Source organism: Pseudochaenichthys georgianus, chromosome 9, assembly GCF_902827115.2.
Source record: "Pseudochaenichthys georgianus chromosome 9, fPseGeo1.2, whole genome shotgun sequence".
In the NCBI taxonomy this organism is placed as follows: Eukaryota; Metazoa; Chordata; class Actinopteri; order Perciformes; family Channichthyidae; genus Pseudochaenichthys; species Pseudochaenichthys georgianus.
This window is the reverse complement of record NC_047511.1, coordinates 35819308-35846899: the sequence shown is the minus strand read 5'-3', so window position 1 is coordinate 35846899 and position 27592 is coordinate 35819308. Positions and strand designations below refer to the sequence as shown.

Below are 27592 nucleotides of genomic sequence, written 5' to 3'. Positions count from 1 at the left end.
AGCCTTTGTAGCAATCTCTGAACGCTCATGGCATACATGTTTCAAATAAATAAAACAAGAGAATGCATTTTAGGTTTCACTCACTGTGTCTGAGATTAAAAATAAGATTCATGTAGCTCTAATGTAAGGCTCCAAATGTCCACATTGAAAGGGGAGAGAAGGTCAATTACTTATTTGTTTTCCTATTTGATGGCAGCATGCTAATGGGCGATGCAGTGCACTTCTGCCAGACAAACACTCATCTCCCCTGCTCATTAAGACGAGGGTTGGTGTGTAAATGTCATGTTGCTACTTGAAGTGGTCGGTTGCAGGATAAAGAGACTAATGCAGTAAGAGGCAGCTTTATAAGGAGCAGAACGAGGCCATGTATTCATGTATACAGTTTATACTTTAAAACATAGTCTCCTGCTGACATTCATCCTCCAGCTGTGCTAATCTTACTGTATATTTTAAGACCCATTTCATCTCCAAACCGGGGATGTGTGTTTGCATGCTTGCATTCTCCCATAAGGTCACAGTGCACAATTCAGAAATGCATGCACTCAACTCACAGAGGAATGAGGAGGAGAGTGCTACGGCCCATCAAGTCCACAACAGGGCAGCTATCATGAGAGCTTAAAGCTGCGGAGACAGCACGAGAAACAGCATATTCAGAGCCCTCCTCTCTATAGGATGCTTTGAAGGCTCTATAGCGTAGTCATATTCTTAATTAAAAGCTGGAACATCGCAACATACTACAAATCTTTGCGATCATGTGATCATTTTTCACATCTATTTCATGAGACAGGTGCGTGGGAGGGGGGCGAGTAGATCAAAGGCTGCCAATAAACTCCTGCACGCTGTCTAACTTGCATACTGAAAGTCAAGATACCATGGCCTCTGCTGCTGCTTTAATGTTGACCTTTTTTTCTTCTGAGTTTACTTCATGGTAGTGCAATATTACATTCAGAGGCTCATGTTTTTGAACCCTGGCCCTAAGAGCGTAGAGCATGTTTCGGTCTCTAGAACAGTCCTACCTCCTGTTTCTACTAATCTTAGATACTTGAGCACGGCATTTCATCATACCCAATGAAAGAATGGCCATCATAGAGGAGCCAACTTTGATGCAATTTATTATTAATTAATTAACTTATTAATACAGGGTATTCATGTAACCTTTCTGTGACACACCATTAACAACACATTTGTTGTGACCTGTATTACTATGTTATTGGATAGAACATTATATAATTTAGAAACAGCAATCAACAGTCAGTGGATATTTTGAGATACATTCATATATTAAATAGAGCATTTTAGACCATGGGGGAAGTGACCGGACTGAATCAAAGTCACATTGCAATAACTTGTACACGAGATGTCGGATCTGCCTGCTGTCTGATCATGGCACAAGTACAAGTAGGTCTTGCTGCAACCCAGTATCGTCAGAAACATATTAAAGACTAAAACACAAGGGATGAGACTGAAGGCAGACCATTTCCAGACAGATGGCTGGCAGAGTGTGCCACTTCTCTACTGAGTGCAACAACAACAAAAAGGCTGTTTGTGTCATGACACCTTTCTGAGTTTCCACTCCACACAGAGGTGAGCTGGCTGAGTCAATATGAGATGAACTAGAAGGCTGAGTTTTGCAGTGCTTGAAAGGTTGTTTTGAGACATGTGTGTGCATTGTCCTAGTACCAGGAAAATAAAAATGAAAATATCTGAAATAGAATGTGGCTTACTTACTGTAGAGCAGCTCTCAGCAATAATCAGCACAAACAATTTAGACTGGAACTCATATTCATTATTTTAGTTTGCTTTGTTAATTACTGTGGAAAACAAACAGCCTGTAGACCTTCATACACTAAGTCTATTGGACAAAGGGGCCCTAATGACTTATTACACTTTAAAATCTAGATGGCCCATTATAAAAAGCTGCAGGTCTAAATGGATAAAAAGAAAAACATTTCTTAAGAGCCAACAGCTTGCTGATGGCCACATTTAAATATTTTGAGAAGGTACACCTTTACTTCTTCAGGCAGCGTATAAGGCAGTACTAAGCACATTTCGCAAGCACTATGTAAGAATCTGTTGGAAACCGAACCGATGGGAAATAAAAACAAACAATTTATTTATAACTGTAAAAACAGAAACAACAAAGAGGTTGTGTTTGTGCCTCAGGCTACAAGTTATTCCTATCAAATGAGTAAATGCCATGTCGGAAATTGATATAAATTGAAATCAGGATAACGTTGTAGTATGACTAACTGTATTTTACACTTTGGTTCGTATGCAGTAACATGCAGTAAAATACATTTGTATTATAAATGCCACTCACTAAGAGACACATAATGGAGAAGCAAAGCACATGCAAACACGCACACACACACATCGGATTTCCTTTCTGGCACCGCTGAGGCCGGGTTTTCCACATGTGGGTAGAAGGATGTCAGAATGTATGTTTGCTTAGCTCTCAGAGGTAAGGGGACAGTCTGAAGTGTGAGCATAGAGGACAATAAAGGCAATATTACAATGAGAAAGTCCCTTAGAAAAACATTTCAGCATGAACTTAAACATTTTCTGTTGTTCGACATTTGACTTTAAATTAAGTGCTAAATGTGGAATGTGGATCAAATGGACTTAAAATGTAGAATAAGCTTTCCTGACACAACTGATGTCTTTGTTACGGAGCAACGTCGTGTTGGCAGTACATTAAGAGACTCAGTGGGCTGACTGGTCAAGGCACATCTCACAGCCAAAATGCGGGGGATATAAATACAGGAAAGGACCATGCAGTGACTCACAGTGAAGTGCAAATGGTGGCAGGCACACACGTTTGTAAGCCAAACAGTTTTACATGGCAAGGGTAAAGCTATATATTGAACATACACCCCCACCCTCCCTACTCCTCTTCACCCTTGTCTTTATGCCAGCTCACTCGTGAAGCAATGTTGCGTACATCTTTTATTATTCCTACACATATTGACTGGTTTTCCATCTTCACAGTATGTCTAATATGCTTAAAACATAATAAATGGCACCAGCATGTTGATAACCCCAGGCAATGTGAGACCAGAATACATATATTTTTCAAAGAACAAGTGGCTCACACTGCAATCACACATTTTAGCCAGGACTCTAGGGATGTCAATTTATGTCTGTCTGACAGTCTATTGATCTATTATTTCGGTCATGAACTTTAAAATGATATTGGTGGTGCTCACTGGCCAGAGGATGAATCCTGATTGTGTCCAGCGAGAGTCATGACTTTCTTTTTTCAGTGAAATTACTCAATACCAAAAGGAGTAGCACAACATTTTGTACAGACAGTCATGGTCCCCAGAGGATGAATAATAATGACTTTGGCTCTTGTTCCATGAGATTGACACTTTTGATGTGAAATGTGTTACATCCATGTTCCCCCTCCTTATTACATTATTTTCAATAACATTGTACAGTATTGTGTGCTCGCTATCAATTATCAAACGCTAATTAAACTTAGATAGTAAACATAATAACCATTATATCTGCTAAACATGGTAGCATTTCAGCTTGCACCACAAACACCTGCATGGTAAGCTTTTTGTTTGTACACATATTTTTCTCCATCTATAATTTAACACTTTAAAGAGTGCTTTAAAAATAACTGGTACATTTAGACCATTAAATTATTATCACATTTCTGTTATTTCCTCAAAAACAAAGGCAGCCTTCCACTGAAGCAAGGGCATTAAAGCACAAACATTAATACCTGAGATTGTAATAGACCACTCGGAGCACACGGCCATAAAACAGATGGATCCTCACTTCGGCATGTCAAGTCTAAATGGTTGCATGAAAAAATGAAGAGAATTGGCTATAGCAAACGGAACAGGAATGAAATCAAGCATGGTGGTCTGGATCATTTGGAGCTATTACAGCAGCGAGAACATGCTTACAAAGAACCAGGGAGTCGCATAGCGTGTAGCATGAGAGAAGTAAGGGAATAGCCGTGTTGCTGCATTAGCAAGGGACTTTAGGGATTTCACACTTTGTTAAATGTTCACTGCGACAAGAAATGTGATGGACACTTACTCACTGATTATATCTAAAGTAGTCTCCCTAGTTGATCTTCTTTAAAATCAAATCTGTGATTCATGCTGGAGCGAAAAAGACAGCTTTCGGTTGGAATGTTAAGTACGTTTCAATTGTGAAATAATTTCATGATCTAAAATAAGGTGCTCACGATCTATGTAATGATACATATTTTTTGAAAGGTCCAACAAACAGGTGAGTTAAAAATAAAATGGTTTACGACTCGAGCTGCTGCACTTACAGCTCATCATTGCTCCTCTCCCCCTTCACTGCTTCTCACATGGTACATTAAATATTCATAATGGATTCTCACACATGCGCACACACACGCGCACACACACACACACACACACACACACACACACACACACACACACACACACACACACACACCACACACACACACACACACACACACACACACACACACACACACACACACACACACACACACACACACACACACACACACACACACACACACACACACACACACACACACACACACACACACGGTGTGCTTCCCACGGAATAAAAAAGAAAACCATTACAATTGGAAAACAGATAACATTTATGGACATAGGTCTTTCAATATGATGCCTAATCTGAAATAAATCAATGCGCATTTTCGTACACAGCCTCGTCTTATTTTACTATTCTGAATTAATTATAATACAGCATGAAGGAGTGCTCCCTGACTGCAGTCCACACTCTCCTGGGTGCAGAACATAAAGACGTCTGATTTAAACGTAGGATACCGGGCTTGTCAAGAGATGGCTCAGAGACACTGTGAAACCGTACACATGCAGAACACATTGGACCCAATCTCTGCTCCACTGATTTAAGCTCTGGCGCCTTCGCTTCTGACAACTCCTGCAGATCCCACGATTACAGCAGGCGCTGCTGCAGACTCATGAATCACTCATCCCAAGATAAAACAGATAAATGCTTCCTACGTTAGCTGAGAGGGATTGAGAGGGACATAGGTGAGAGAGAGAGAGGGAGATGAGGATCAGGATGTGGTGTTGAAGGATAAGATGGCTTCCTTGGATAATGAAAACTAAAGAGTTACTGCATAGGTTCAAAGCAGACCTGTATATGTAAGGCTGTAGTTGAAGGGTGGGGACACTAAAAACCACCCAATTGAATCAGGGAAGCAGATGGATTTACCATCTCTTCCGTAACTTCATTTGGAAGCTAATTGAATCAGCGTACTAGCTGCAGGGAAATTGAATAAAATTGAGCCTCATTGGACAGGATTATAATGAGGCTCTGACGATAATGCCTTAATGAAATTTACAACAGGCATGTTTTCAAATTAGTGCAAATTATTTCTGAACATTTCCTTGGATAATGTTCGCAAGATGACTAAATTAGCAATAGCTGCTGGCAACATTTTCTCAACCAACATACTACAGTAGATTGATGTCTCTAACTCGGTAGCTAGTGCTTATCATGTGGGTCTCACCTGACATGCTAATCTAAAGAAGTCTGATAATGACCCACACCAATTCTTCATAATATGATCCTCTGTATTCAAAACGTGTGCCAAGTCTTATAATAGTGCACTGACTGTTCGTGCACATTTTATCTTGCCTTTCTGAAACTGGGCTGGCACATCTGCCAAGGCAAGAGCTGGCTGAGTAATTTGAAGTTATGGTTACATCTGTTATCCTGGCTTCAGAGATTTGTATCAGTTTGCAGAGCCAAAGCTCAGAATTGTGTTGGACATTTAATATTGTCATGGCAACTATAGTGAAAGTTGAATCGAGATGTGATTTACATGCAAGTATAGATGCAGCCTGCCAGATGAGAAGGCATGCCCGAGGCAGTGTATATACATTTCATAATTTTTTCAGCACCACAGCTGTGGCTAAATGGTTGTGTGCTTCACACTAATTGCAACAGAAACCACCTGGAGACGTTGTCCCTCTAACATTCTGTTTCTTTAATTAGTTCAGCTAAAAACGTGGCTGCACGTGCTGTTCTCAGAGTACGACAAATAATGTTGAAAGCTGAGCAGCTGGTGAGATAAAAGGTGTATCTACAGTAATTAAAACTTTGAATTGTCAGATCTGCAGGACCAAGTGCCTTTATCTAGTTTCGACCAGATCAATATGCCACCAATCACAATGCTGGATTTGCTGGAAGCATAGCCTCTGTTTCCATGGTTGGTACTAAGTGCTGTGTTTTTCGTTGAGAGGGGATCAAACTACAAGGACGCGGAAGACGTCCCACCCTTGAATGTCCCTAATATAGTATATGCTGTCTATGCAATCATTTAACAAAGTACTAGTCTCTTGTTCATGAAATAAAGACATGATCATTGCTATTCCAGATGATCAAAATCCCTCTTAAATCCTTTCATGCTACAGTGCCTTTACTCTCTCTCTTGGAAAGGACACGCGTCATCTTTGCTGCATAAACACTCAAGAAGAAATGAGAGTTTCAATGGGAAAAGTAAAGCCATTCTCCTCTGTGGATGGAGGAAACAAACACCCAGCTAATTCCATTGATTAAAAGAAATGGAGTCTGTCGTCAGCAGCACTGCATTTGAGGTAGCAATTTGATTAGGAAGCTGTGCTCGACAAAATTGGTGAAATGATAATACCTGGTTTGATTACAACAAATGCACGCTCACAGGCACTGAGCGTGAATCAATCTTGCATTACGTCTACTTATTGTTCTTGCACGTGGGACAATGCTCTGTGAAGTGTCAGATTTCATTGATGCTTTATAAGAACCATTGGCAAGCAGCTGGAGCCATTTACTTCCACAGTACAGTACACTTGTCTGGTCCTACCCCCTCCCCTCTAGCATACATTTCCCTTATAAATAAAATATTAGGTCTTCGTCATCAGCGACATGTTTGTCTTGTGAATTTGTTTGTTGAAACAATCAGAAATAAATTACTTTTACAATTACAATAAATAACAAATGGGATTTTACAGGTCCTGTTCATAACCATTAATGATTTGGCTCCTAAATAATACTTTCAGTTTAGATAGACTTGTACAATATTTCAGTGCATCATTACAGTTATTCCAACGACTAACACCTTTTGATGAGATGCAGACTTAAAATGTGATGAGAAATAAACTAGGGATGCCTTTTGCATGAACTATAATGATGAAACTAAGTTGAAACAAAAAGCCCCTCTGAGACACAAGCTGATTCACCATTTTAGTTGCACAACATTTCAATTATGGTAAATATAATGTATCAAGTTTTTAACAACAAACCTAACAGTGGTAATGGGATTGGGTTAAAGAACAGTATTTTCAATGTTTGATCACAAAACAGAATCAGTGATGTGCCTAAATGCGTTCAGTGCCACTCATTGTTGTTACACTGTATGTGCATGTCTACAGCTGTGTGCTCTGCTAGCTTTGCTGCATTGAACTGCACCGCTGTATTCAAGCATGCAACTGTTTTTGTCAGAGTAATGAGACAGAAAATATTCTGTCACCCACAATACGAGGAGAAGGTGACCGAACGCATCCGGGCAGAACAAGATTGACGATCCCAGATCAAGTGTTCGGCTGCATCCATCGGAAGTGCAGCTTGTACTGGGCCCAGCCTGAACATGACAAGACTGTCTTGTGATATTTTTTACCTTAAAACAAACCAATGATAAGGAGCAAGTCCTCTTCCATAGAGTCCACCATGTTGCAGCCCAGAACAGGCAAACACGGCATGGCTCTAAAGAGGAGCCATTCGACTTTTCCATGTTACCTGAAGACCACCATACTGTAGGTTCTCCGACAAGCTTGGGCAGGGAGTTGTGAATGGAGGGTTTTCCTGCTGGTTGAAATGATCAACCTCACCACTAGACCCCACTACCTTTTACACACTTTTGTTATACATGTCAGAAGTATGCTAAGGTAGTATCTTCTCCTCATGTCCTCATGACCTTGAGTATTCACAATCCTCTTTGTTGAGTTCTCCCATAGTATGCACATTTGTGATCTAAATAATTACTGCTTGACTACTCGTGACAGATCACACCATTCTGCCAGTAACTACACATCCCAGACTGAACTCTTTTTGCAGGCCTGAAAATTATCACCGTGGATAAATAAATTGAGAAGGCACAAGATACAAAGTTCATCCATCCATCCATTTTGCCTGCTAGCACTATGAATTTCAAATATAAATAAAAACGGTTTTAAACACAATAACTATCAACAACTACCGTCTTCTTTTTCATTTAAAAGCTTGGCTTGTGCAATCCAATAAACTCACATTAGTTCATAAAGACAATGGGTGGAAGATCTGGACTGATTTCACACCACACAGTGCCTGGGGATGCCTTCTAGGATCGATTACGGTACGTCCACACAGCAGCTTCAGAAGCAACTTCCACCGCTTCCAACGCTTCTCTGCCCATTGACTTTGAATGGGGATGACGTCACTTTACCTCGCTTTTCCCCGAACTGCATTGTGGGGGAGCAAAGCGAAGATTTCCAGGATGTCCAGGATCTCCAGGATTCAAAAGTTGAGCAATGTTCAACTTTTGAAGCTGAGCTGGAAGCGCCAGCCAATCAAACCGCGTGTAAGCAGGGAGAACCAGACCGCAGTTCATTTCCTCATATTCCAAACGAGAAATTACGGTAGCAAATCACCCGGTTCTTTACGGCCAGAACTATTAACGGGATACAAACCGGAGGAACCAGGCATGGAGGGAGGTGGCAGAGACAGTGGGTGAAACTGGTAGGTTTTCGCCTGTTTGGGGAGTTTATATATATATATATATTGCTTGCATAAAATCCCCGGGGTTTTTTGCTTTGTATGTCGGGGGCGGGAGATTCATGTGATTGGTTGTCGGTCGCATTGCTCGCAAAAAATCCCCAAGCTGTCAGACACGCCCAGCTCCAAGATTTTCAAGATTTTTGAAAAGCTGCTGTGTGGACGTAGCGTTACCCTCCTGCTGGGTTCAAACTACTCAACAATGTTCTTCATAACATGTTTTAATGCTTTGTCTTGCCATGTCTGGATGACGATCAATTTCTGCAGTTCCCTTCAACACCAAGGCTCAACATGTTTCCAAAGTTCCTCAGTGGTAGGGACTCCCTTGTCTAATCCAAAATGTGCGATTTGAGTGTCACTTTAACTGGCTTCTTCATCTCTGGTGGCCAGTTACTGTGTTTATGGATTTTACCAGCAAAGTCGGTAAACCCAGTTCTGGCACATATCTGTGATGAGTGCCATATTTTACCAATAAAAACTACACTGTTATGGCAGTACAATTTATTATGCTTACACTCTCTTTAAATGATGAACCTGCACTCTGAGGTCGATACAGGGTGTCCATGAAGCTCAGTACATTCTTCAGCATAGCAGCTACTGTACATTGATCTACCCTAACCATCATGGTAGCCGTTCAACACAAAAAGTACCACTTTTTTTTCTATATTCAGAAAATCGACAAACTGTCCCCAGTGGAAATGACACTAAAATGCAATAAATAAAAGCGTTTCAATTAAACTGGTTGTAGAGTAATAACTGTGACAGAAGTACTCAACAGCCTTGATAAAGACTGTGACTGTAATTGGTCACATTTATATCTCCTTTTGTCTTTGCCTCTTGTGTCTGGTTTTATATTCTCAAACTGTGCTTTATCATTGGTTCTGTGAGTTCCAGCAGAGAGACTCTTAGACAATGTGACGGCTCTGCGTTAGCTGCTAGGCGGCCATTATATACATGCACAACACATATGTATCACTTTAAGGAGATAATTGGCTGTGAAGACCTTGGAGGCAGGGCATAACAAATGAACCACCAGAATGGAATTACTTTCACAGCATTGTTTTATAACCTTTGCAGGCTATACATAAATTAAAACACGTTGCAAATTAAGTGATATATTTATATTTAGTAGTCAAAGAAGTGTTCTCTCACATACCCATCGTCTGGAACTGGCAACATAGTTGAAAGCAATAGCCAAACGTCGAGAACATTTGCAGTAAGTAAAGAACTCTTTCCAAATGAGGAGCTCAAACTAATGTGATGTGAGCTGCAAATATGTGAAACATAGCTAATAGTATTATAGGCAGATTATATTCATTGGGAATATATTGAAAACATGTTCTGTTCTACAAGCTTTTAGTGTTACATCTCTTTTGCAGTGAAGTGTCTGCAAAGCACGAGCTAAGGGGGCATTGGATTCAGCCTCTCTACTGTAGCTTAACTGAAGGGTTAAGCTACAGTACATTTTGTTGACCAAAATGCAGGCTTTGTATTTTGTAAACAAGGCTTAAAGCTGGCCCCGACCAAAGCAAACTCAAGGGACAATTTGTATTCCTTCTGCTCTGCCACAGGGATTTGTAGGTTTATAAGAGTGTGTGCAAACATGCTTAAAGTTATTAAGAAGAATGTCATTTTAGACCGGTAAATTGGTTAGGTTATTTAAAAAAAGCTCTCTTCATCTTAACTACAAATAAGACATTGAAGTGAGATGTGTTTTGAGAAGGATACACTTAACATATTGCAAAGTATTTTTAGATGGTTGCAATTTAGTTCAATATAGCCAAAGTGTTTTTCACTTCAATTTTAGGCTGTAATTACTTATGTGCAATACACATTGGAAATATGTTATATGAAGATAAAAATGGTGTTTTCAGTGTTTCAATTCAGATATTAAAATAAAATGACCTAAATTGATGTATGATGAATATAACAACGAGGTCTAATCAGTTGTGCTTAGACAATCTGTGATTCTGATTCTGATTATACGAGATTTTGTTTCTTATTCACTTCCCATTGGTTGATATTACATCAGGAATCACAATCATTGCTACCTATAATATGAATTCAACAGGAATTCAACATCATATTCCAGAAAATGTAATGCTTGCTAAGTAGTTCGTTGACTGAGAGAAGTAAGACGAGGAGCCTCAATCTCGCTATTCCAACTGTGTTGATTTCCTAAACTGAGAAATGTTAACTAAAATCCGCCGAAAACAAAATGCTAGAACACTGCTTGCCTTGAAAACCTGCAGTGCATGTATTGCATTGACAGGGAATAGGTCAATTAAAAAGTAGCAACTGTCAATCAGGCAATTTATTTTTGCTATGTGGAGTATGTGGACATGTTAATGTGCATAATTAAATAATCAGCTTATGCCAGCTGCAACACTTGGCTTCAGCTCCTCTCTTGAACATCTTGAAAAATATTCTGATTGGTTCTCCCTCTGTGCAATTGCATCTACTGCAAGAATATCTGTGCCTTGGACGGCCCCCAAACAGGACCGGCTATAGATTTGACACTGCTTTGTTCACAAAACGTTCTATTCTCTCAGGTTTTAGAAAATGTTCTAAACATGTTTAAAGCTTAGTGGTGTATGTAAGTAGTCTTTAAATTCTGTAAAACATATTAAAGGTTCCCTATTATACGGTTTTTCATCAATATATTATAAGTCTCAGATATATGAAAAGCGTTCAGAATCTCTTAACGCAGAGGGGACACATGTTTCTGTATAAAAGACATGGAAAAGTGGATTTTGCACAATAGGTGACTTTTAAGTAGTTATAGTATTTACAGAGAGAATCCATCATCTCATGACTCAGCTGTTTGCTACTGAAATAAACTCGGTCTATGAATCAAGAAATCCAGTCTGATGTCTGTAAATAGTTTCCCATTGCTCACCAAAGTAGTTGTCTTGATTAATAGGAATACTTAATTTGCCATTAAGGCTGATTCATTCTATTAATCTGTTGGTTCGAAGTCATTAAATAATGTCACTGAGAATCACTTATTTTCCATGGCAACGGGTATGAAGAAGACACTGATTGTTGGCGTTTAACAAATGTATACAGGACGAGCGCCAAATATAATAAAGTGTTCAGCTCTGGCAGCTTTATCAATACAAATGTAAAACCGCCCTTAACAGTTTATAACTATCAATGTCTACATTTCCAAAGTCAGATATTGTATATTGTGCGCGGAAATAGTCCTTGGCAGTGGAAGCCATTGATTTTCTCACCGTGTCTGTATAGCATCTTCCCTTTCCTGCCGGCACAGCATGTAATATGAGACCACAAGTTTTCCTTTACCCACAGCAATCAATTTTGCTTAGCCCAGCTCCCTCGCCTGGATGGGGCCTGCCTGAGTACATGTCTCCTACCACACACAGCTCTGCATACCCTCACCCTGGGCAACACTCTTTCAGCCTAATATAAAACAGATCTGACTCAAGACCAGGCCAATCGAATAACGACCAGACAAGTCAGCGTGACTTTAGAGCTCTAACTGTGTCACCGCCAGGGAGGCAGTAAGCATGGAACGAGTGCAGCAGAGAGGTCTCTGATCTTCAATTCCCTGAGAAAATGATCCACATCACAATTACTTTTATGCTATCTGTTTTACAGCTTGAAGTCAGATGTGGTTTCTTACTCTAAAAGCAAAGAGCCTATACTGCCTTTTATCTTAAAAACTAAAAAAATGCAATACATGAGGTCATTCTGGGCATGATTGAGTCTGAATGATATGCGTCTTAACTCCCTGTGTCTGGATCAATCGCTCATATTGTTAAGCAGAAAGATTGGGGTGTAAGCGTTCACTTAGAGACGTGTCTTGTCCCTTACAGGAGACATTTTCAGCCATCAGCTACTGTAATGAAAACAAATGGATTGGCTGTTTTCATAGAGAAAGAAAACCTGGGCTGCAGCCAAATATTATAGGGGTAGCTCTTCCAAGAGAGGCAATGTAGGTGTTGGATTCAAATGGGCTGGCATAAGGAAAAAAGGAAATGACTATCTATTACTGACTGTTTCTAAGAAAATTACTGAGAGGTTGTATTTTCAAATATAATTCCTTTCACATCTCACACTGTACCGTACACATCAAGGGAGTCTAACTTTTGTCATGTATTACCATGAACACAACATTGATTACGATGCCAGCGAGGTAAGAGCTGGTATTGAGCAGAGTGAATTTTGCAAGAAAATAGCTGTCAGTTAATTTCCCTGCTTAGCGCTAGATCAAATCGCTGTAGTAACTTTAGCAGAGTTAACATCTCGCTACAGATATCTTCTTACCTGTAGCCACTGTGACTGGTCACTGTGTCCAGCTGTCCAAGCATTGACCTTGCCCTGTTTGTCCAACCGAGCCTTGCCAGGCTCCCAGGTGAACATGTCCATGTTGAGCGTCCTGAAGATGCTGGAGGCCGTGACTTGGTAGTCCTGGACATGACCTGACTTCAGACCAAGTGGTTCAGAGCAGCCTGGCAACAACAACACATTTGTTATAATCATCCTGACCGCATGAATTGCTTTACCTCCAAAAAAAAGGAGTATATTTTCATTACAGTTTCCACATAGAAAATGCAGCATGGTAAAACTATGCAGGAGGCATAGTGCAGTGGATTTTCAGATAATTTCATAATGAATGTGTGTGAAACGTTGAATCTCACCCACCTGTTAGCTCACAACCCAGCAGCTCCATGCGAAGGGTGCAGTGCCTCCTGCAGACTTGGGGGTAAATGCGCACGTACTGGGCTTCAATGGGAGGGGTGAAGGAGTTGGCTGATGGAGCGGTGTTATCGACATTTCCTCTGAAAATCTGTTGCAGGGGATGAAATAACAGCAGATGGGGGCGGGGAGGATGGTATAACAGATCAGTTTTGCTCTCATTTAGTCTATCTGGCGCTGTCTCTAGTGTCTACTTCACACTCAACAAATTGCTGTCTTTCAAGGTCAATGAGCTGGAATTACATGAGAAAATAGACAATTTCCTGCACCATTTGAGCCCATAATTCATAAGAACAGTGCTGTGTTTTAAATTATAGCCCCAATTATATCACTATACCTTCTGGAGAGTTTTGTGCAGATGACCTGACAGAAACTCTGTGATTTGAGTGACTGATGAACTGCATGTGTGAGGCGCAGAGAGAGGGCGAGAGAGAGAGAGAGAGAGAAAGCACGGGAGAGACAGAGCGGTGTGTTTTCATGCGATACAGGAAATAGGAGCTGTCACTGGGTGGCAGCAGGTCAATGTGAACAAAACCCCCCCAACTTATTTTTGGTCAAGGATCAGGGCCTCTAACACACGCACAGGCAGGTATTTATCTCAGTCTGCTTATATTTTTAAAACATCCACCTCAAAAAAAGTCACTCAAGCATTCACATTGTTTCTTTCTGTCCGCCATATTTTGACCGAATAAAAGCTATATAAGAAAAGCACAAGACTGAGATCCCAGGATGTTCAAGTAGACTCATTGTTCCGTGTAATACATTTGAAGGAAGTTTGGAAGTCGGGGTCATTCGGAGCTCCGCCAAATGGGAGACGGCCGTGGTTTGCTGTCAGGAATGATAGAACGCTGTGTAGCCTATTTGGTGGCTGTTTCATCCCCAAATAGTATAACAATTCAATCTAGAAGTCATAAAAGTGGAGGGGGGTAAGGGACAGCAGGATGGGCCCGGTGTGTGCTAGCTAATTAAAAAGCCATCTCATCATGTCCTCCACCCTGTCCTTGACTGAGTGCACAGTCTCTTGTCGCTGTGTGTGAACGTGCGCGAGTGTGGGCATGTGTGTACCTTCGCCTGTGTATTGCACGGTGAGAGGCTAAAGAGAAAGAGTGGCGAGAAGACAATGGGTGTGTATGTGCTGTGTTCGTGGGTCCTCGCGTGTGTCTTACCATATCATCATCTTTGCCCTTGACTTTGTATGTTCTCCAGCTCTTCCCGTCATCACTGTAGGCTACTTTGTAAGACTTGACGTACTCTGCGCTTCCGATACGCTTTGCACCCTGGGTAATAAGGCCTGTGACCCTCATTCTCCTCTGCAGGTTTATCTGTGGAGTAAAAAGAAGACAATATCGAGAAGTTATTGCTTAATTTCCAGACAGTTTGAATGAGTGCGTCTTAGTCTATGCGTGTGCACGAGCAGTGTGCCCACGCAAGTCATGGGAATCAAGTCCCCCCCTTTGTATCTTTTCTGTCAGGGCCATCCATCTTATTCAGAAAATCTGTGATCGAATGGAACATTTAATCAATCCTCACGCTCTAGATCCAGTCTGTCAACCCTGTGCAGACTGTCAATATGGTACCAATGACAAGCCGCTTGGAGAGCCAAGAGGAAAGGAAAGAGTAAGAAACAGCAAAGTGATGAATGTGTGTGTGCTCAGTGCACACAAAGCAGGATCATTATTATCTCAGGACAATAGATGTGTTAAACAACAGTTTAGGGTTTGCTTTGACACTTTGATAGCGTCTATTCCAACAACACTGCCATTCCACATATGTTCCTATAATATATAAGGGTTAAAGTTATGGTATCATTGTAATTAATGTTCAAATGTTTAAGGTCAAGGGGATTTTCGAACATGTCAAACCATGCCTGTTTGATTGATAGGATCACACTCATGCAGTTGTTTGGCGCTGCCTTATCTCAATCCATTCTCACATGTCGTTACCCAGAATTGAATAATCCCCTTCCAGTTACAGGATGGGCCTGAGAGACCTACATTATAAGTGATGTGACACATGCCTCATATATGTTGTTCTACAGTTTATGTAATGCACCTGTCATTGCAGGTTGACTACTAAAGGGCCCGTAGTTTGGTAAAGCAATTAAAAGAAAAGTCTAGAGGTGTTTTTGTTATTTTTCTTTTCACATGGCTTGTGTTATATAAAGACGCTTGAGGTGGCAAAGAAGTGGTGCTGTGTTCAAGTCACACATTGTACTTACAGTCACTAACACACACACACACTGCAATTTATTTTTATACACTCAATATTATTAATGATAATAATGTAGGGCAGGATAACACATGCATCACAGCATGATAATACTGTAACACACTAGTTAGAGACAAATGAGATCAAGCAAATAAAGCAGTGATAGTAATTATTCATTACACAGTTTGGCACTACATTCACAAGTTCACAACAAGCTGCTTCATTTTCAGGAAAAGAGAGAGAGACACTTATATATGAAACACTGTGTTCTACTGTTTCATGGCCACAGCCCAAAAGTAAAGTAATAATACACTACTGAGTGAGTATTATCCAAAGGACCATTAACCTGAAATGGCCAAAGCTGAGGAAAGAAATGTAGACTCAAAGAGAATTTGAATAACTAGCTTGAAGTAGAGCAGTACAGCTCAAGGTCAAGTCATTTTAAGTTAAGAACATTAACTATTTTAAAGCTTATCCAAAATAAATTGCAGTCTCTTTTCACTGATATTGCGACCACTTTCAGGTATTTATATGGCTTGAGCTCAGTTTCTGGTTCAGGAATATTAGCATTATTTTGAAATAAATGTACAAGTGAGTCAATATCTATTTATATTTCGAGTAAAATCTCAAGCATACGGTGGCCCTGAAGTGCAAGACACCACAGCATTACAGAAAACACCACAGCATTTCACAAAACACCACAGCATTTCACAAAACACTACAGCATTTCAGAAAACACCACAGCATTTCACAAAACACCACAGTATTTCACATTGGACGGAAAGGGTATTCCTTAGGGAGAACACTTCTTGTTTGTGATTGGACAGAGCCAGCCAGAGAAGCACTGCTGTGATTGGTTGTTTTTGCTGCCAGTCAAGAAATGACGCTTGTGATTAGCCCAACACATCAGCCGTTAGCTGTTAGCACACACTCAGAGCTTATAGCTCCTCATATCTGTTCAGAAACTGGACAAAAGTTAAACATGTACAAACCACAGACTGTCTATGTCATGGTGAATACAGTCGCTGCTTTATTTATGTCTGTATGACGTTGTTGTGTGAGCGTGGACGGAGCAGCTACAGGTTAGTTTAGCCTGATGGATCCGATTCCGATAGGATTTACATGGAGATACGGCCCGCCCCCTCTCCAGCGTCTTGTTTGAATGACAGGAGTAAATACAGAATTAATGCTTTATTAACTCATGGTTTTTAAGGGGCTTATCTCCATGTAAATACTATGGTAGACCACCCAATATTCGCATTGCATCGGTCTAATCGCTCGAGTTTCACCGCGGCTGTCAGCTGTGTTTGCTCCTGTCAATGCTGTCATTCAAACAAGAGGCGCTGGAGAGGGGACGGGGCGTATCTCCATGTAAATCCTACAACAAAATGAACATATTTGACCGTGATTTAATTGTAATACACGTTTCAAAGTGATGCCGAAGTAACTACATACTGATAGCAGTTAGTAAAAACCATGAATTAACGCTTTGACAAGTCTGCAAACAAGACGGCAGGCGAAAAGCTTTTAAAATGCGTGTTTTCTGAATCGGATTCATCAGGCTAAACTAACCTGTTGCTGCTCCGTCCACACAACAACGTCATACAGCCATAAATAAAGCAGCGACTGTATTCGCCATGACATAGACAGTCTGTGGTTTGTACATGTTTAACTTTTGTCCAGTTTCTGAACAGATATGAGGAGCTGTGAGATCCGAGTGTGTGCTAACGGCTGATGTGTTGGGACCATACGTTGTGGGACCATGGTTGGGACATATTTCGCTGTCGGGTGTTGACCAATCACGAAGTGTCATTTCTTGACTGGCAGCAAAAACAACCAATCACAGCAGTGCTTCTCTGGCTGGCTCTGTCCAATCACAAACAAGAAGTGTTCTCCCTAAAGGAATACCCTTTCCGTCCAATGTGAAATGCTGTTGTGTTTTCTGAAATGCTGTGGTGTTTTCTGAAATGCTGTGGTGTCTTGTGAAATGCTGTGGTGTTTTGTGAAATGCTGTGGTGTTTTGTGAAATGCTGTGGTGTTTTGTGAAATGCTATGGTGTTTTGTGTAATGCTGTAGTGTTTTCTGAAATGCTGTAGTGTTTTCTGAAATGCTGTAGTGTTTTGTGAAATGCTGTGGTGTTTTCTGAAATGCTGTGGTGTTTTCTGAAATGCTGTGGTGTTTTCTGAAATGCTGTGGTGTCTTGTGAAATGCTGTGGTGTTTTCTGAAATGCTGTGGTGTTTTCTGAAATGCTGTGGTGTCTTGTGAAATGCTGTGGTGTTTTCTGAAATGCTGTAGTGTTTTGTGAAATGCTGTGGTGTTTTCTGAAATGCTGTGGTGTCTTGCACTTCAGGGCCACCGTACAAGCACTTAGTCTGAGCCCACGAGTTATAGTCTGCGTGTCCAAAACAAAACGGTATCTCCTGAGCAGATTAAAGGCCCGAGTACTGGCTCTTACAGATCCAGCACAAGAAAGAGCTGTTTATGTTCACAAAGCATGTTTTTACTGTCAAAACCCGATGGAGAAATGCATAATAATTATTTGTCAGTGTTGATATCCTTTCTAATTTCCACATGTAGAGACAAGCCTCAATTACGCAGATTGTTGACATACTTAAGCCGATGTATTAAGTTAATTATACATAAGGGCCCCTCTTAGAGTCTCAGAGCTGCTACGACCCACTGTTTCTCATTCACAGCATTTCTTCGCTCCCCACCGTTTTCTCTTGCACTGATTAGAAGGCCTGTCACTAAAAGGCCACGGCCGGGGTAATTGGGGTGATTCTTCACATTTTTAATGACCACTCAGAAACATACGTCCGTCACCTCAGCGCTAATAGTGATGCATTTATTTGTTTGAGTGAGACATCGTTGGAAATTCATAACCTAAAATGCTTAAAATGGCATGGGACAACTTTTTAAATAAATAGCTGTAGAACAGATACACTTTTTGTGTTTGGATTGGATACAGATTGTCATGATCCTAGTGTTATGTCACGATTTTAGTTTCTTTCCTGTCTCCCTCCATGTTGGTCACGGTCAGTTTTTGTGTTGTTGCTACCTTGTGCTACCGTGTCATGTTTTTGTTCATCAGCTTTTAAAATAAAGACCTAGACCTATTTACCTTTTTTGTATTCTGCATTTCATTCTGTTATAATGCAGAATACAAAAAAGGTAAAAAGGTCTAGGAACAAAAAGCGAGCTTTATTTTAAGAGCTGATATGGCATGAAACACAGGTAGCACAAGGTAGCAACAACACAAAAACTGACCGTGACCAACATTGAGGGAGACAGGAAAGACAGAATTACAAAATAAAACCCATAACAAGACAGACAAAACTAAAATCGTGACATAACACTAGGATCATGACACAGATTGGCTTTTCAATTGAAGATCAGGACGCAGCATATTCTGAAACAAGACAGGAAACTTTTGCTTCAACATTGTTAACAGCAGTGCTTTACAGCTCAATTCATTCAGTTCTTCCATTTCAAAATAAAAGCCAGACACATAGACATTGCATTATTATAGGAAAGCATTTCACTACTCAACAAATGACCAAATAACATTCAACCAAATAATTCACCCCTCAGGTAATAAAACAATTCTACCAAAAGCAAAATACCCTTGTTTATAAAGGGGGTACAGAAAGCAAAGAGGACTGATAAAATGTACCATTTACTAATCTAAATCAGTACATAACAAAAGCTGCCCTTTGTTTTTCCTTTATCATAGCGCTAAGACTGGCTTTTTTAGGGAAAATAAATGTTTTTTGTTCTTGTGGTGATTTCTTGCTTCTGACAGTAGCCAGGATGCAATCAGTAGGCAAGTTGCTGATGAAATATGAACAAGGAGATTGGTCTGCTTGTTACTATAAAAATCAACTAATACAAAATATGTAATAACCATCTCTGTTGTTGTTGTTGTTGTTGTTGTTGTTGTTGTTGGTAACTGAGGAAAATAGTAAGTGTTTGGTCGTCTTTGCGACAGCGGCACGAACAAACTGCACACAAATTACACTGAGATGTTAAAGATTACAAGACAACATATTTAGTTCATGATATTTTAAGTCTTGTACCTAAATCTAAATCTTGAAAATGTTCCATATTTTTAAAATCAAATGTAATTAAATCCTATTTGCAATCACAGGTGCAAGATTAACTCATATTGAGATGACATCTCACTTATTGTATGCCCACTACTCAGTGGGCATGACACTTAATCCCTTCTCATTTTTCAAAGTCTAGATGTTTCACATCATGTCAGAGTTTTAAAAAAACAAATTAATATGTGATTTTATTTGTATTCTGATATTACTTTTCATTTATACTTAATCTATGTATGTTTGTTGTATTATTTACTTTGTGTTTTTATGATTATATGTTGCTGGTTAATTAACTTGCTCTGTAATATATGTGTATTATAACAACCTGTCCTTCACTGCAAACATAGCTGCTACAACCTGCTGCTGCAGATACACGCTTTACAACATCAGGAGGATGCGTCCCCAGCTGACCCAGAAAGCCACGCAGGTTCTGGTCCAGGCTCTCGTCACCTCAAGCCTAGACTACTGCAACTCCCTCCTGGCTGGTCTACCTGCATGTGCCATCCGACCTCTGCAGCTCACCCAGAATGCAGCGGCTCGTCTGGTCTTCAACCTTCCTAAATTCTCCCACACCACTCTGCTCCTCCGCTCACTTCACTGGCTTCCGGTAACTGCTAGAATCCACTTCAAGACAATGGTACTTGCGTACCATGCTGCGAATGGATCTGGCCCTTCCTCATTTCATTTCATTTCAAACCTTTATTTATACAGATAAAATCCCATTGAGATCATTGATCTCTTTTCCAAGGGAGACCTGTTCCTACATCCAGGACATGTTAAACCGTACACCCCAGCACGTGCACTCCGCTCTGCATCAACCAAACAGCTCGCTGGCTGCACCCTCACTGCGAGGGGGACCCAAGTTCCCATCAGCAAAAACACGTGGGTTTGCTATCCTGGCTCCAAAATGGTGGAATGAGCTCCCCATTGAAATCAGGACCGCAGATAGCTTGCACATCTTCCGGCGCAGACTGAAAACTCATCTCTTTCGACTCCACTTCGAGCGATAGAACTATTAACAGAGCACTTATATACTAATAAAGGGCTGGCTTATCTAAAGCCATTGAGTAGCACTTGAAATGTTTTTGCTCTATGAAGCCTGATGTACTTATATGATTCTGTTTTCTTCAAGTTTATATTTTGTTGGTCGAACGCACTTATTGTAAGTCGCTTTGGATAGAAGCGTCAGCTAAATACAATGTAATGTAATGTAATGTAATGTATTATATCTTTACTGAGAATTATTATCGTAATTAAGTATGACAAATCAGCGTGATTCTCTTCCACTGTGTATATTTTTCCTAGAGGTCTTTAATAAGGTGCAGAATAAAAACGTCTCATTAAAAATAATTAAAGTATTGTGTGTTAGTTATGTGTGAGCTAGAAGAAGTTTACTCTGAAGTTTTACTCTCTCACCAGTTCGCCCTTGCCTTTTTCCTAAGACATACAGTGTAGCGGGTAAAATGCATGAGCTTGCAAAGTAAACTTCTAGATCAAGTAATATCTGTTCTCTCATTTTGTTTCTGGAAAACAAGGTGTGATTTAACCTGCTTTCCCTTAAAACAATAGTCAATGCTGTGTGAAGATATTCAGCATGTAACCAATGGCAACATCCTGGATCTGATTATGTCCTGGATCAGTTATGTACACTATACATCATTTTATATATTGCTTTTCAACAGTAATTTTGTCACTGGCCATTTCAGATAACATGTAAAGTATAGCAATGACTGGGACATTTTCATCATGATTATAGCAAGGCATGTTGAGTTACAGCAAACAAAAGCCAAAGCTGCAAAATGTTTTGTGCGTTGACTGTTTTCTAAAACAGATGAAAAATGGCTGTATGATCTCTATTGTGCACCGTAGTTTCACGTCAGAGGACATCTGATATACCGACGACTCATTGTTGGAGTCAACCAATACCCCCACAAGAACAAGGCATACAATAATCCAAACCAAGTCACAACCTTAGAGTAATATCCAGCAATATGAATCATGCTATCATTATGTTTGATCATGGGGGCATTGCAAACCTTTAAAGGTCACCTATTATGCAAAATCCACTTGTTCATGTCTTTTATACATAAACATGCTGTGTAAAGAGATTCTGAAAAATATAAAAAGTTGTCTGAAAATGAGCTGATCAGATTTTGGCCACTTTATGATGTCATAACGATGTGTTGGCTTGTGTAACCATTAGCCAATCAGCAACCAGGTAATCCCCCCCCCCTTATCACCTGAATCTCCTCCTAGAGCACCATTGTGTTCTTTGTAACCAAATCTCTCTCATGCGGCTTTCACACCAGCGCTTTTCCCTTTCTAGCTCCGAGCGGGAGCTTTTCTGATTCAGCTCCGGTTTCCCTTTTCTGCTCCCGCTCTGTTCACACCGCCCACTGGCGCCCCAGAGCTGCCCCTGCTGCGTCATGACGTCACCGTTTACATCGCTGATTTGCTCCCCAACGGCAGCCATTACGGCGCTCACAACAACAACAACGGGGAACTGCGTCGGGTCGATGATCGTGTTGCTTTTCATCACACGAAGCCAGAATAAATTGAATAACGACTTCTCCAACCTTAAACTTTGCTCCAGAGTGCCGTGGTTCATTGTTTATTAATGTGTTTCTGCACGTCGCTGCAGTGCTGCTCTTCCACGGGAGTTTATTCTCCCGTTAGCTCCCGGTTAGCTCACACTGCAGCGGCCGCTCTAAAGTATTCACTGTCCGACTCACACAAGCAGCTGATGCATATCCCCAGTTCCCCTTAGCCTAAGTGAATGTGTGTCAGTCTGAATTGACACTGTTTGGTATCACAACGCTGTTATGAAAGTTTCTCTGGTATAAAACGGGTGATGTTGGCATAGCAACCGAAGCTAAACTGACTACTTGCATCCGATAGCTGCAATAATACAAAACAACACGTCTGCCTCTCTCCACAATGATCGATAACAGCGAACGGATGGTCAAAGTAAGGTACAAATAAACAGAATCACACGAAGCCTGGTTAGTGTTGCCTGACTTTATAAAGTGTGTTTATAGGCACTACTGCTTGTAGGCAGGCATGACAGTCGACCCATGTTCAGGGGAGGTGGGTTTAGTTTCCTGCACGCCTCGACGTAAGAGAGACGTAAGCGACGCCACCTCTTAGCTCCGAAGCTCTTGCCTCTAGACCGACAATTCCGGAGCTAAGAGCCGGCGCCGCTGCGGTGTGAACAGGAAAAACCGGCGCTTTTTAGGCTCCGGCTCCGAGCCGGAGCTGAAAAAGCGCTGGTGTGAAAGGGGCATCAGAGGGGCGTGGGGAGGGGCTCCTTATTTTCATCTAAATTAACAGACAGAGAATCAGCACTTTTGAAACAGGGCTGAAACAGAGGGGATTATGGGTAATGCTACAATGATCTGTTTGGTGTTTGGAGCCAAACACTTCAGAGACATGTTTTGTATATATCTGAGAGCTATGATATATTGATGAAAAACAGTATAATAGGAGACCTTTAAACACTTCAACATGGCCTGAACCATCAGCCCAGATCTGAGAGCTGCATTAGGATTAAGTTTATGAACCTAATTCATGACTCCTATTTATATAAGAATCATTGTTGGTATCATATTGAGAGTAACCAGTCAAACATGTTGTGCAAAAATGCAGAATTACACTTCTTTAAATGCTGTTTATGTATGAAAGTAAAGGCTTAATGTAAGTAATATTGACGGCCGTAGTGCTGTTATTATTATAGAATACATTTTCATAAATAGCATTGGTTGATTTGCGATTTGTAAAATGCTTTAATAATAATGTGGAACGATGGAATGAAAAGAGACAGACAGGCACAGAGTAAGACTCAAAGCAGGTTATTTATATACATCCGGCCATGATAAAAAATGCATCTGCATCTGAGCATTATGTCATTAAAAGTTTAGCGTCCATTAAACGATGTGTGGACCCTCCAAGCCGTCACAAGTGATTTGGGTTGTTTCATTCTTCGAGCGCAGCTGGCTGGAGCTATATATTTTCTGATATTGGTCAAACCGACAGCAAATTTCCCTTGAGTGTTCAAATGCAATTTTATGTGTGAGCTAGTCGTGGCAAGGAATGTGAAAACATATTCTGACAATACATAGATGTGTGAACAGTAGCAAGCTCATTTCACAAGCACACAAAACCAAACATTAACACAAACAAAAACATGTACGCCGAATGCATGCTCCGTCGGTTCTTCTATGATGTATTATTCAAAGAATGATTCTCTGTGTTTGTGTTGAGAGAGCAAACACTGACTGACATTCAAAGAAGCATACGGCACCAAAGAAAACCTCACAAATAGCCAGAATAATCTGATCCGCGTTTTGATAGGGTTGTCATCTGTCAGTATAACATATCTCACATGACATTCAAACGCAGTCATCGCTCTGCACTACAAAAGCACCCTGCTTACTCCTTAGAATAATCCCAAAACACTGCCAGGACTGTACACCTGTACTCACGTCCCAATTATCCGGGCCCTCTGTAGAAACACACAATGCCTATAGTAGCGTCCTGCGTAATATCCCGCGTGGCTTCATTAAAGTCAAACACACGGCCTGAATGTTTTATGTCCCGCTCTCCTCAGCCTCTCCAAGTGCACAGCTCCTTTTCTCTTACTCGTGTTGGCTGTATCCAAAGCCATTTCTCTCAATGTTACTCTTCTCTTGTTGTAAGGTACAACTTCACTTCCTTCATCACACTGTCACGCTGTAGTTTGGTTTTCTATTACATTGGGTCCCGGTTCACTGTCCGCGGATCATGTATCTGATAACAGCCCACTTCAAAGGTTGCTGTCAGCATTTCTGTCACAACAGTAGTGACTCAAAAAGTAAGAGTCACGTAACAAGTCAGAAACAAAACATGTGTTTATAAAAGTTAATTAATCAACAAGCTAAGTGATTGATTATTTAACAATTTGTCAATATGTTTAAGTGGAATATTTTTCATCTGTTGTATTAGTGCGTCTTCGGCACTAGACCGAGACTTCAGAGTTGGAGGTAGATTTATTTATCTTAACAATACCATCTGACATTTGCTCTACTGAATATGCAACAGCCGTTTCAGTGCGAGACCATGACGTATGACTATATGCTCAAAATAAATCCAGACAATCAGTTATACATAGGTTATTAACTGGAGCCAGATCATTATAGGCGTAGGAGCTGCAACGGCTTCCATGCCGTCATTTAATCATTGCTTAATGCTATGAGACCTACAACATATCCTTATTCCTAGGGATACAATTATATGAGGAAGACATTTGTTAGGATTAAAAGAGGCCCATAAAAAGTAAAGCAATAGGTTCTGGGTTTTCAGAACGACCATACAATCTACAGTATGTGTGTGATGGCACAGGTCATCTTCTCATAGCCTGAGTAGGAGCAGACTTCGCTGTATCAACGTTCACTACTTTTCTTTTCATTTCACAATACTTAGGTTTTTGATCGGAGGTATTCAAAAATGTCAAAATGAGAGACTGCCTTTTCAAGCTTAGTTCAATTTTGGGGGGATAATATAACCGTAAAAAATACTGTTGAGTGTTAAGCTAAATGATACATCAAATCTTCATCTTGACAGCAGAGTGATTTGCATAAGACGAAGCAAAGAGAAAGCATCAGTGCATTAAGTCATCAACATATTAAAGTGCCATTGTAGCCTCAGCTTTGAGAATGACACAACTAAACGTTAAAGGTCACCTATTGTGCAAAATCCACTTGTTCATGTCTCTTCTACATCACCATGTGTCCCCTCTGTGTAAAGAGATTCTGAAAGGAAAAAGATTCTCTCTCTTTTTGTCCTGATCCATTTATATAAAAACATGTCTGAAAATGAGCTGATCAGATTTTGGCCACTTTGTGATGTCATAACGATTTTTTTTTGGCTTGTATAACCATTAGCCAATCACCCCCCCCCCCCCCCCCCCCTTATCGCCTGAATCTGCTCCTAGAGCACCATTGTGTTCTTTGTAACCAAATATCTCTCAGAGGGGCGTGGGGAGGGGCTCCTTATTTTCATCTAAAGTAACAGACAGAGAATCAGCACATTGAAACAGGGCTGAAACAGAGGGGATTATGGGATGATACCAAGCATTATCTGATTGGTATTTCAAGCCAAACACTTCAGAGACATGTTTTTTATATATCTGAGACATCTAATATATTGATGAAAAACAGTTTAATAGGGGACCTTTAAAACAGATATGGCACAGTGGATTAGATGGAATAGATTGATGTGTGTGACATCACTTAATGGTTCAGAAATAAACGTTACTGTCACATTATTATATTTCATTAAACCATCAACTACAAATAATAATGTTATTTGGAAGTAAACTTCAATCCAACAATTTAAAGCCACCACAAACAAGACAATAGCATGTGTATATAATTCAGACTGTGTGTTCTGCATGTGTTCTGTGTGTGACTGCACTTTACCTGGATCCATGGCCATCTGTCATTTTCGGCAGCCGTCCAGGCATTCACCAGTCCTTTCTTGTTGAGGCGAGAAAAGTATGGGTACCACTTCTGCAAGCCGAAGAGAGCGCGGTGGGTGGAAGAGGCTGTTATCTGTTGGTTGGAGATTATACCGCCCTCCATACCGAGAGGTCCAGAGCATCCTGAGTGAAGAGAGAGAGAGAGAAAGAGATGAGCCTTCATGTCATTTCAGCACTCACAATGAAGTGCAACCCAGTCTGTGCGATGCTTATAGATTTCTTAAAATACCACAATGTCTGCATTTTTTTATGTCAGTAACTTTGAACTCCAATACAGTTTTTAATTAATCTCCTCAATGTCAGAGTTGCTAGCTGTCTAACTCCACTTGTAAAGTATCAGGTATGGTCATTAAAACAGAAACTTTTCCTCCACTCTCCTATCTTTGTGAAGACTTGTCACTAAGTCCTTGTCTTTGAGGTCGTCATTGATTTGTCCAGCATGTCTCGCGTCTTTCTTATTATTAAGAGACACTCTCGTCACCTCACTCAACAAGATGACTAGTCTCTGTCCTTATGCTGTCCACACCTGAGGGACAGGTGGCTCCGTTATCTCTTCCATTAGTAACAGAGCCCTTAGGCTTTCACCCAAGCAGCTGGGACTGGATAGCATCAACCCCAAAGTCATCAATATTTGTTAGAGCTTTAAACTTTAAACTTTACAGGCTGCAGTATCAAGGTATGACAGCACTATCATTAGACAGAAACACTAGCCTTACGTGTTCAAGATTTTTGTTTTAACCTCTCAATCCTTATCACATTAAGAGAATTTGAGACATACAAATGCTGAAAGGGGTTCTGGGAATGTAAATCGAATAGACTGTTAATTTTGCTTTTTTTATATTTCAACAATTGCAAACAATTCAAAAACAAGGTTTGCACTGTACCCCTAATAATATTTTCTTATTGTTAATTTACACATAAACCATCTGCCATTTCTATGAAAACTGTCCTTAGTTTGGATTGCATGAGGATGAAAAACATGCACATTCTTTAGTTTGCTTTTCATCAGTGAATTGAAGACTCAGGTGTGCAAGGAAAACATCTTCAACGGTTCAACTGGGGTTGAATTGATGTTTCAAACGGCTGTGCTGTATAACCATCACAAATCAATCCGATGTGACTGGAGAATCTTTCAGACCGCACAGTTTCAGTGTTGTGTAACTCAGGTTGTGAATGAGATGTTTCTCTTCATCGGTTATAATTCAACACCTAAGTGGTAATATGCAACATGAACACTTT

General features: G+C 40.5%; 1 protein-coding gene across 2 annotated transcripts in view; it reads right to left on the bottom strand.

Annotated features, from left to right (window-relative positions):
- The window catches only part of edil3a (EGF-like repeats and discoidin I-like domains 3a), a 136153-nt gene that overhangs the window by 15180 nt on the left and 93381 nt on the right, over positions 1–27592 (bottom strand). For both annotated transcript variants that reach the window (XM_034091213.1, XM_034091214.1), the window contains exons 5-8: positions 26295–26476; positions 14694–14849; positions 13474–13618; positions 13096–13280 (exon numbers count right to left, since the gene is read on the bottom strand). In XM_034091213.1, the coding sequence (XP_033947104.1) occupies positions 13096–13280; positions 13474–13618; positions 14694–14849; positions 26295–26476 (668 nt within the window). The remainder of the gene's footprint in view (positions 1–13095; positions 13281–13473; positions 13619–14693; positions 14850–26294; positions 26477–27592) is intronic.